Source organism: Xyrauchen texanus, chromosome 30 (assembly GCF_025860055.1).
Source record: "Xyrauchen texanus isolate HMW12.3.18 chromosome 30, RBS_HiC_50CHRs, whole genome shotgun sequence".
Classification (NCBI taxonomy): Eukaryota; Metazoa; Chordata; class Actinopteri; order Cypriniformes; family Catostomidae; genus Xyrauchen; species Xyrauchen texanus.
In genome coordinates, this window is record NC_068305.1 from 38,152,957 (window position 1) to 38,165,036 (window position 12,080).

General features: G+C 35.2%; 1 protein-coding gene across 1 annotated transcript in view; it reads left to right on the forward strand.

Annotated features, from left to right (window-relative positions):
- The window catches only part of slc35f1 (solute carrier family 35 member F1), a 107,552-nt gene that overhangs the window by 76,441 nt on the left and 19,031 nt on the right, over positions 1-12,080 (forward strand). Inside the window, exons 5-7 of the mRNA XM_052098142.1 lie at positions 2,281-2,437; positions 7,756-7,808; positions 10,461-10,615. Of these exons, the coding sequence (XP_051954102.1) occupies positions 2,281-2,437; positions 7,756-7,808; positions 10,461-10,615 (365 nt within the window). The remainder of the gene's footprint in view (positions 1-2,280; positions 2,438-7,755; positions 7,809-10,460; positions 10,616-12,080) is intronic.

Genomic DNA, 12,080 nt, shown 5'->3' on the forward strand with positions numbered 1-12,080 from the left:
TGAGTGACTTATAGTGAAAATAAAGTTAAATAAATGTGAAATTATGATCATTTAGATTGCAAAACAACACTACATAAATGAAGTGGTAATATCATTACTATTATTATTATTATCAATAATAATTATTATTATTATTGGTGTTGTAAAATATATTATTACATAATTATTTGTAATATACAGTATACTGTGTGTTTCTATTTATATATATATATATATATTATTCATTATCGCTGGTATTGTCTATTAATAACTTATATATAATTTTAAATGTAATATAATTTATAGTTACTTATTATTAATTATAATGCATAAATATTGCTATCAACAAATAGTTATAACTCATGTTTATTTCTAATGAATTAGTTAATTTTATAAAAATTATTAAAATTAATTATTCAAATAGTTCTGTATATTGATTATAGGAAAACAACAGCATTTCTGTAAAGATGAATACAATTTGAGACCATTTAGATGGCAAAACAGCTTATATATAGGGATAATATTATCAATGATAATGATACAAATAATAATAATAATAATAAATAAAATATTTTTAATAATAATCTGATTATTTAGTTGATAAGCAGAATTAAAAAAATGATTACATTTATTTATCAGTAAAAATATGATCGTCATGAAAAAACTTTATTGGTTGATCTCTAGTCTTCACCCTTGAATAAAACCCTGCAGCCACACTGCAGACGTTACATCAGTGCTGCACTGCTAAATCCTTCCCTGAATCCTTGAGATTGATTCAATCTCTGTCTATTATTAAATATAAATGAACAGAACGGTTTGTCTATACCATTTCATGCACAACCTTTCCCAAAGGCCCAGTCTAATTAAAAAAGAATACTAGTTTGCAGAGATTCTGCTGTTGTAAGATTTGCCTGAATATAATTTACCCATAAACGAGAGGAATATTATTTTTATCGGAAAAAAATCCCATAAAAATGGCATGCTTTGTACTGTTCAGATGAACTAAATGGTTAATTTTTGTGGCTGATGGCTGTTTTCACATACTGTAACAGAGAGATTATTTAACCCTGTTTTGTTCAGATTAACTTTACTGATGTTATGTTTGGGGTCTCAGACACAAAATGTACCTTTTATTTTATTTTCAAATTATTTTAATATGTTCTTCCAAAATGTAATTTGGATAAATTAGTTATATAAAACATTCATAAATGATTACACACTGGCGGCCAAAAGTTTGGAATAATGTACAGATTTGACTGTTTCAGAAGGAAATTGGTAATTTATTTCATCAAAGTGGCATTCAACTGATCCAAAGTATAGTCAGGACATTACTGATGTAAAAAGCAGCACCATCACTATTTGAAAAAAGTAAATTTATGATCAAATCTAGACAGGCTCCATTTCCAGCAGCCATCACTCCTACACCTTATCCTTGAGCAATGATGCTAAATTGCTTTCTCTAGAAACTCGTCAGTCAATCACTGTTTTGAGAATTGAAGGCTATATACAATGCTTGAAATTGCCAAAAATCTGAAGATTTCATACAAAGGTGTACACTACAGTCTTCAAAGGACAACTACAAGGACAGAAAGAGATTTGGAAGGCCAGATGTGCAACTAAACAAGAGGATAAGTACATCAGAGTCTCTAGTTTGAGAAATAGACACCTCACATGTCCTCCGCTGACAGCTTCATTGAATTCTACCCGCTCAACACCAGTTTCATGTACAACAGTAAAGAGAAGACTCAGGGGTGCAGGCCTTATGGGAAGAAGACAATTTTGAAACAGAAGAAAAAGAAAAGGTTAGAATGGGCAAAGAAACACAGACATTGGACAACAGATAATTGGAAAAGAGTGTTATGGATCTTAACCCCATTGAGCTTTTGTGGGATCAGCTAGACTATGAGAAGTGCCCAACAAGACAGACACATCTATGGCAAGTGCTACAGGAAGCGTGGGGTGAAATGTCACCCGAGTATCTGGACAAAGCTGTCATTGCTGCACGTGAAGGATTTTTTGATGAGTAGTTTTGAAAAACAAAAGTCAAATTGTAATAGCAATTTTTCACGTTATTAATGTCCTGACTATCAGTTGAATGCCACTTTGGTGAATAAAGGTACCAATTTCTTTCCATAAGAGCAAAATCTGTACATTATTCCAAACTTTTGGCTGCCGGTGTATGTCTTTATGTTTGTGGTGATGGGGCGTAGCCAAGCGACGTCTGTTATTGATTTTTTCAGCATTCATACCTAATGCATGGATTATGTTATCTAATATAATGCTCATCTCTGTTCCATACAGGAGATCATAAACTGTTGGGGGATCTGTTGGTTCTTGCGGGGGCGACGCTTTATGGCATCTCAAATGTATGTGAAGAATTCATCGTAAAGAACATGAGCCGGGCCGAATTTCTGGGCATGATGGGTCTGTTTGGCTCCTTCTTCAGTGGGATCCAGCTGTGAGTCCATTACTTTGAATAGTTGAAATATATGCTTAATATAACTTAAAAATTAAAATGACCCCATTCACTCACCTTTGTGCCATCCCAGATGTGTATGACTTTCTTCTGCAGAACTCAAAAGAAGTTTTGGAAGAATATCTCCGCTCTGTATGTCTGTACAATGCAAGTGAATGGTGACCAAAAGCCGAAGCTTCAAAAAGTGCTAGACCAGTGTTTCCCAACCAGTGTGCCGTGAAAAATGGTCAAATTCCACAAAATAAATAAATGCATGAAAAAAATAATAATTTCAGGGAATTCCAAACTCCTCACCTTTCTGAGAAATTCGCCATTTTGAAACCATAATTGGTTACTTTTGTGATTGCGAAGAGCAATGATTAATGTGCAAAAGTGACTTATACGCGTTAAGGGTCTTTCACATGACTCGGTCAGCGCTGCAGAATACTTTGAAGTCTATGACCCCAGTTATTGAACTAATTTAAATTGACCAAGAAAACGCTTAAACAAGTCCTTGTATTACTTTCTGCTATCAAAGTAACTGAAAGCTTTTTTACAGTGTTTATTGTGTAAATGCATGTGTTCAGTGTTTATTGTGCACACCTCACACTTTTTTACGTGGCAAACTCGTAAAAGCCCCTCTGTGACGCTTTCTGCAAATCTTGTCATGTGGAGGGCGTTGCGGCGCTTGACGCTGGGTTCAGCCTCCAGAACCAAATTAAAACTTCCAGAGAAGTCGTCTGTCTGAGGCAAAGACGGAAAATCTAATGACAATTGCCTCAGCATCAGTCTCACTTGATGCGTTTGATTATGCACAGGGAGTTTAAGTCATTTCAGACCAGGCGGAAGGTTTGAATTGTCGATTGAGTTCTGTTCAGTTAATTTTTTTAAGTGTTCTGTTTATATTTTCATCGTATATGTTTTTTGTAATATTGCGTTGTTCATATGTCGTTTTATATTTTGGTCTGTTCTTACCCAAAATTGACTGGATCACTTCAGAAGACTTAATTAAAACACTGGAGTCTTATGGATTCCTTATATGCTGCATTTATGTGCTTTTTGGAGCTTCAAATTCACCATTCACTTGCCTTGTATGGACCTACAGAGCTGAGATATTCTTCTAAAAATCTCCATTTGTGTTCTGCAGAAGAAAGTCATACACATCTGGGATGGCATTAGTGGGAGTATTTTCATTTTGTGTGGCTCTTAGTCCATGTCTGTTAGCTTTGAGGCTATAAATGTGCTTGTGACAAAATAAAGAATAAAATAAACTTTCAGTCTTTCTCTTCAGTAAAAACAATCTCAGGGGCATATAGAAATATTTGCACATTTGTCAAAGCATTTCATGGGCTCTTTATATTCTGCTAACCATATTAAAATTACTATGCAATTCTCTTCCAGGTGTTCATCACCATTGCATAGGTTTGTATTAACAGTTTTTTTCATAAAAATGTAATTACGTCAGTGGGATTCGCTTTTTGGGTTGCACCATAATTTCCCTGTCTATTTAAGGTCACGTACGATTCCCTTAGATCCTCAGCACAGTTTGATGTTTACAAAGTCTGCATCTGTAAATATCAATGCCACCAAAGCACTTGCGTACGGGACACCGGACCCCCTCACAGTGTTCTGAGGCTCTTATTTTATGGTTACATTTTGCTGTCTAGAGTTTTTAAACTGCAGAGAAGCCGCATCCAAGCTGCAGATATTCTGTGTGTTTACACAGATGAAGAGAGGCGGAATAAATATGTTTACACCTATTCAAAATTACGATCACAATGCAAATGTTGATTTTTGGTTTGCATACACACACGGTAAAAAATGAAATGGCATTTTATCCAGCTTAGGGGTGTTTTTGAGACACAGAAACTCAAAATGTAAATTACTTTGCATCTAAAAAACACATTCCCAGCCAGGGCTGGACTGTAATCTGGCTGACCAGGTGTTTTCCCTGTGGGCCGACGCACATTGGGGCCGATCAGGGGTGGCCTGGCCATCGGGAGAACAGAGCGGGTTGGTGTGTCGGCCGCGAATCGGGCCAAATGGGCCACGATAAGCTAAAATGATTAGCTGGGAATTTCTCTTCCCAGTCTAGCCCTGGTCCCAGCTAATAAACCAGAGTTTCATATTTTTTCAATTTCATATTGAAAAGTATTGCTGATGTGTGAGTTCCCAGTATGCATTGCAACATGAATAAATGATGTGTTTAGTGTTATAGGCTTATTTCTTGCTGTTTGCTGAATTTATTGATGTTGTTTTTTGTTGTTATTGCCACTGTTAGTTAATAGTCGTGTGGTGATGTTTGGAGCTCATCTTTTAATTTATAGAGATTTGATGATTTTCACCATTATTGAGGTTTGTGTGTTAAGGGTTGAGGTCTATTGTGTGTCTATGTCAAAAAGATGTAATGTCTTGCAAGACATACCTCTCTCTTCAGAGGCAAGGTTTGCAAGTAACGTCATACAAAGGTTATTTAAATGGTGACAAAATGAAGTTAGTGGCTGAACTAGAAATTAGTAGTTCTCTCAACAAGAATTTTTGAATTTAGCAAGCAAACAAAATCACATTGACTAAACAATGCAATGTTACTGGGGATAATAATTAAAATGGCATTGAGGGAATCCAAAAATCTTACTGCATCATGTTGCATTTCATTTTTAAGTTTGCTCATTGATTTAAAAAAATAAATAAAATGTTATACAGTGCAATGGACAGAAAATAAGATGCACACTGACTGTCATGACAGAGTTGCTGTAGTTTGTCAGTGTAAAGACTACTAAGTAACCTGCAGGTCAAACGCTTTTGATGCAGAATCGTTTCCTCTAATTTAAGGGCGTTTCTTCAACTTTGGGCACGTCAGAACTGTAGATTTCTAGAAAGTAAAATACCGTGTTAAAACATTTTCATATTCACACTAGTTTATTTAAATTGTCTGTTGACAATGTCCATCAGTGTATATACATAAACCAGAAGGGATTTATCTCATTTTTATTGAATGTCATGGAAATCCCCAGCACAGTGTCATTTCCAGCCCATCTCAAATTCCTGTATTGTGTTTAGTAGAATTCTGGGGTGAAATTACATTTTTAATATTTTAAAATAAAATAGCTGATTCCTTTGCATTGCTGAGGCAAATTTCATAGCAAATCGTTTTTTTTATCCCAAATACACGCAATAAAATAATATTTTCAAATTTTTTGCATTATTCTGTACATTTCAGCTTGATTCGGATATTATGCCCAATAAAAATATATTCTGCTTACAAGTAACATTTACCTGAATTTTCTTTGTTTTCTTCAATTATAACTTGTCTCATATTTCCTCTCAAGCATGCTCTTCATGGCTACTATTTTTGAAAACATATTTTTAGTGGCAAAATTGTGTGGCGGAAATGATGGCACAACTGTGGGACGGTCATAGATTTTGAAAAAAAATTAAAATAAATTCTGCATTTTTGACACAATAAATATTTAAGTGGTTTTGGTTTATTTCACTCTTTGTTTAGATTATCACATTTTTAAACGTGTAATAATTAGTATTTTAACAATAGATTTTAATAGTTTAATATCGAAAGTCTGGGTTTGGAAAGGGGCTAAAACATTCAAACTTACATAAAAGACATTTGAAAAGTACCAAAAATAAAAATAAAGAAAGGCCTGGTGAAACGTTAGTGAATAAGTAAATTATGTGACCTTAATAAACATTTTTTAAATAAAAATGATTAATTTGAATAAAAATTAACCCCTGTGACAAGTTGAAGAAACACCTTTTATGGAGAAATAGTCTTTATCAGTGATACAAACGTGCAAGTATGATGTCACTACTTGTGGGCGGGCCTCGTCTCATGATTTGCAGTACGCTATTGCACCAAAGCTGTTTGGATCTTGGATATCCACCATTCAGCCGAACATTTCCCAACTTCCAAAAACCAGCCAGCTGGAATGTACCCCTCTCCCGTGTTTTTATCTATCTGCCAACAAGGACCATTTCGTGCACCTGTGCCCCTCAGATTATAGTTGTATTTGCCAGTCATTCTCATCTAACACCTTTATTCCCTTGCGAAAGCTTCAGTGTGCTTTAACATATATTTCTTCTACATTTATGCCATGTTATTTACATGAACGTTACAGCACTGTTTATTCATGCTAGCTGCATCCATCTTTGGAGTAATTATGCTGAAAAGCATTCATAACTGTCATTAGGCTGGAATTGTGGAGGACAGGCAAGTCCTGCTTCCAGTTAGAGCCTGATTGATTCATAAATGATTATAGGGATGTCAAAATTACTAATTGTTTTCCAGTTAAAATATACAAACGTTCTTTAAAGATTATACATTTAATTGAGAAGCAAAATGACTAGATATTTTGTCTTGTTTTTAGAGAAATTATAACAAAACGTAGAAACATTTATGCTTATAAAAAGAAAAAACTATTTTCCTGCCCCATTGACAATTCTATTTTTTTTCTTGTTTTAAGCAGTAACCCTCTTTTTTATTTCTTTGAAAACAAGACAAAATATTGCCATTAGAGAGAGATGAGCAAAATATGTCATTATGTTCTCAAGTAATTTTTTCTTCTTTTAAAATTTTGTTTTTACCAGTAGCTCTCAATTTAATAATTAACTTCAGAGAATACATCTTGAATTAAGATTATTTTTCATGTTACATAGGCAAATGTTTTCTTGTTTTAAGCATAAATCTCATTCAATTTTGTTAGATTTTTTTTTTTACTAAACAAGAACAAAATTGCCAATTATTTAAGAAAAATGTATTCCGAAAACAAGTCCTATTGTACTTCTTTAAATTCTGCTAAATTCTTCAGTGAATGTATCTTGTTTTAAAGATGTTTAGATAGTTTTACTAGAAAATGAGACAGAAATGTGAAAAAGAATATTTTTTTCAAAGATACGCATGGCTTCAGTCGCTGTCTTCCACTGATGCTCCTCTAGACACTGTCGGCCAATGAGACTCGTAACCTTGGCAACATATCATCAGTGCAGTCCTATGATGCCTCTACAGAGGTGTCAAATGGGTGGTTGGATTGTTTCCTTTCCAGCTTTAATTGTGTGTGTGTAGGGGGGGACTTCATGTCATTGTGAGTGAGTCTGGAACTAGGTGCACTGTTCGGGCGGTCTAGAGAGATTGACCATTCTTTGATCCCGCTTGGGGGATTTGTCACTCTCTGTCGCTGAGATCACCCACCTGTCAAAATGAAGTATGCTGTCGAGACTTTGTAGCCTAGGCTATTTATCTCTTATTGACGTTGTGGTTTTCCTCAGCTCAGCTGTGCTCACCTGTGGCTCAAGGGTTTTTTCTTTTTCAGGGCGATTATGGAGCACAAGGAGCTTCTGAAGGTGCAGTGGGATTGGCAGATAGGTAAGTCACTGATTTAGGCCATTTTTACACTCGATTGCTTGGTTCAAACCCGAATTGGATTCCAGTCGGCCTCCACTTGCCCTTTTATGTTTTTTTTTTTTGTTGTTTTTTTTTACATTGTATTTAAGAAGAAAGAAAGTAATACTTATCTGGGATGCCAGGAGTGTGAGTAAATCATGAGATAATTTTCGTTTTTGGGTGAACTAACCCTTTAAGGTGTATGTGTGATTCAGACCCTTAAAGATGCCATTTATTCATTAATTCAACATCCATTATAATACAATAGAATTTAAGGCTTTATTTTTAAGGAAATATTGCACTAGGGTAGAATGATTAAATATAAATGCAAATTCAAAAATACTTAAAATGTCTCTTTTTGGTCAACTTTATTATTGGCCATTTTGTATTTACACTGCTTTTGTAACTCTGCCAACACGAATAGCTATTTTATTCAATTCTATTGTACAGTATTATGCCATAGTAAAAATATTTCGGTCCAAAATAGGCTCTCCTATTAAACTCACAAGCCATTCTTTCACATGTCGGAAGACCTTTGAGATCCTGTCAGGATTTAAAAATATGTTTAGTCATTCTGTCATCTCTTTTTTTTTTAAAGGCTGTTGTTAGTTAAATGTAATATACAATTTCCTCTTTCGACCTGAGAAAAAACGTTCCAGTCATCTTGGAAAAATGCAGCAGTCAAAATCAATTATATGCCAACAAACAGTTCACTACCTCAAATTTGGCCAAATTGCTTTCATACTATACCAACTGTGAACCACACTGAATTCCATATGAAACATTCTCCAGATTTTGCCAGAAAAGTCTGTTTCAAGTCGTCTATGGAAAATAGCTTTTACACCAACCAAACAAACTGAAAAGACTTTTCAGCAGTAAAACTACCATCCTCACATTTAGTGCATTTTATAGCTCAGGAGTCACTTAAGTTTAATCCAGATTGATGCCCCTGGTAGAGCTTGATGAAGTGTGGAGTATCCGTGCCAAAAGGCAACATTTGGGTTGTTTCCCAAGAGGATGCTGGCTTGTCACAGGGACATTAGCAAGTCTAGAGTCGCTTGAGGGGCCACCGTCATTAACTGACAGTGCTGCGGCAAGTAACATGCTTTGTGCCAGAAGAAAGAATGTGTCCTGCCAAGACTGGGATGCCCTTGAAAAATAATGAGGGCGTGTTGATAATAATGCATGAGTTATTTTGCAACCATCCATAAAAGACTATGTGAAAATCCTTATTTAAATTAGCATTGTTGCGTATATTTCCAAACTGAAATGTTAAAATGTTCCCATCACCTCCAACATATTATAGAGTTGTCTTAAATATTCTTTATTATAGAGAGAGTCACATACTTAAATTGTAGCCTTGAGATAGCTCTGAACTGAATAGCAGGTGACAACTCTTAACTCTCTGGTGTTGTGAATCGCTAGCCAGCATTTGCAAGGCATCTGAATAAGTTATGAAGCCTTCTGCTCAACACTGAAGCCTCATGGCTTGAGCAAAAACTGGGTGTGAATAGATAAGGGAGCTCTGACATACAGAGCTATAATGTTGACTTTGATTTGGCTTTGCTAGGTATAAGCTGATATTTGTTCTTTACATTGAGTTCAAAGGTAATCCTGTAGTTTTTCTTTGATAGTTGTAGCATTACTAACAAAAAGGTAGTGTGGGAGTACCATGGTTTTACCATTTGATACCATTACTGTGCCATGGTAACACCACAGAACTATAACTGTTTTGGTTGGGGATGGATGAGTATAATGTTTAAAACAGGACCTATATACACTGTATATATTTTTTAGGATTTAGATAACAGTTGTCCCATAATACATTTACTCTAAGATGACTTTAAATGTTTAGTAGCTTAAATTCTGTGCCACTTGCGTCAGCGAACAGACTTGTTAAAATAATGACGAATAAATAGCTAATACTCCCCCATCTGATATTGGTTCTATCTGCTTTCATACTCTTCCATTTTAAAACCACAAAAAATATATAAACTGATATTTAAAAGGAATCTGATTGCATTCAGAAAAATTGGCGACATTACTTGGCGGGTTTCTAGACCCAAGCAAATTGCATTTGTTCGTTTGTTACTTCTTTTTTTTTCATAACAAATGATCATTATCCATTTCTCCAGTTCTGCTGTGTCTCCATCTGCCAAAATAAAACTTGTGTCCTTTACATACGCATTTTGAAACTGAATGGCCAGAGACCACACAAGTGAATAATTACATTTTCGGTGCCATCTAATTTCATTATGATTGTACTGGATAAATTATGACCTGAATATCCCAGCTGCCAATTCGCCATTCTCTATGACATATATACCTGATTGCTGCAACTGTGAGGGAGATGTATAACAGTATATTCCTACACACTGGCTTTGTTTGCATTCTGTATAATTCTCACACACACATTGTATACGTATGTATATACTGTATGTATGTATGTATGTATGTATATATATATATATATATGAGAGAGAGAGAGAGAGAGAGAGAGAGAGAGAGAGAGAGAGAGTTTATATACTGAATAATATACATACAGGCTGCATATGTGCCTGCTCAGATTTTCATAGTATGTTGAAGGCTGATTGACTGTCTTACTGGTGTATCTGTAACTCTTTATGTCCTCAGGTCTTCTGTACATTGGATTCAGTGCTTGCATGTTTGGTCTGTACAGCTTCATGCCTGTGGTAATCAAAAGAACCAGCGCTACAGCGGTGAACCTCTCCCTACTGACAGCCGACCTCTACAGCCTCTTCTGTGGTTTATTCCTATTTCAGTACAAGGTTAGATTATGCTCTCTCTCTCTCTCTCTCTCTCTTTCTCATTTTCCCTCACTGCCACCTTCATACCATTATCTATATGCCATTACACCTGCTCTAATGTTGCTCACTCCCCTTGCCCCCTTTTTCCCTCTCGGCCCATGGATGTGGAAGTATAGTGCTCTTTTTCTCAGTGGGGCTTCTGAGTAACTTTAGTACATTTTCATTTCACAGATTATTTTCCCCACTTAAGCTTTTCCTTGTGCCCCACACGAAACCCCTGAAGTAGTGCGTACTTCAGTACATCCTAGTACTGACCCTGCCCTGAAGTCTACTTACAGTATAATGTTAATGAATGTTTCTTACTGTAATTGTAACTTTTTTTCTGACCAATTTCCACTCTCTCTCTGACCCATAGAATTATACTGGCTTTTTTTGCCACTGTACCATTAATGCTTATATATGTAAATGAGTTCAGGTAACCCTTTTGGCATATTAATTGAGTAATAACACTTATTTATGGCTTGCAGATTTGCTGTTGGATCCAATATATACTACCAATCAAAAGTTTTGACATACTTGACTGAACTTATATTTCTTATTATCTTTTGATCTGTTTGTTAACGCTTGAATTTAGTTTAGTAGACAAATATGAAATGTGCCTCCATATGAATTTCTTTTCAAAACAAATATATTTTAATTTCACATTTTTGTAAATGGATGCATTGGACCTGATAGTGAAGTAAAAGCAGCCAACAAGTGGCCAGCATGCATGGGAACTCCTTCATTACAGTTTAGAGAGCATCTTAGGATGCACCTCATGAAGTTGATTGAGAGAATGTGCAGAGCTGGATCTAGAAAATCTGTTTGATCATTTGTTTGATATTTTTGGTGACCACATAATTCCCATGCATTGTTTTATAGCTTTGATGACTTTACTAGTATTCTAAAACGTGAAAAAAACATGAATAATAGTTTTACTTTCAATAGTCTTAATCTACAATAACATTGTCTTTGAGACGGGTTCGTGCAACACAATAAGAACCCTTTAAATGAGTGGTAAAAGAGTCCAAAGAGTCTTTTGAGACACTGCAATGATTTATCAGTGGATTTTAGGCAACATACCCTCAAGGAAAGAACTAGACTTAATGTGAGACTTCATCTCTAAATACCACCATTACAGCTGAAGCGTCACTTAACAAAGTCTTTAGTCATACTGCACATTGAGCATAGTGTTTTAAACTATTTTTGCTTGTCTAGTACTGATAACACTGTCTGGAGGATAAAAAAAAAGACTTTTATTGTTTTGAATTAACCATTATAATATGTATCACACTGATTAGTCTTAATGGTTTTGGCACTGTTAAACTCAAGTATAGTACAGCAGTGTTTTGTTGGTGAATAAAACAGCTTGACTTTTCTCTGAATGTGCTAAGAACACTGTTTATGAGATTTAGAATTCATGAAATACAATTAGAGGGATGGATAT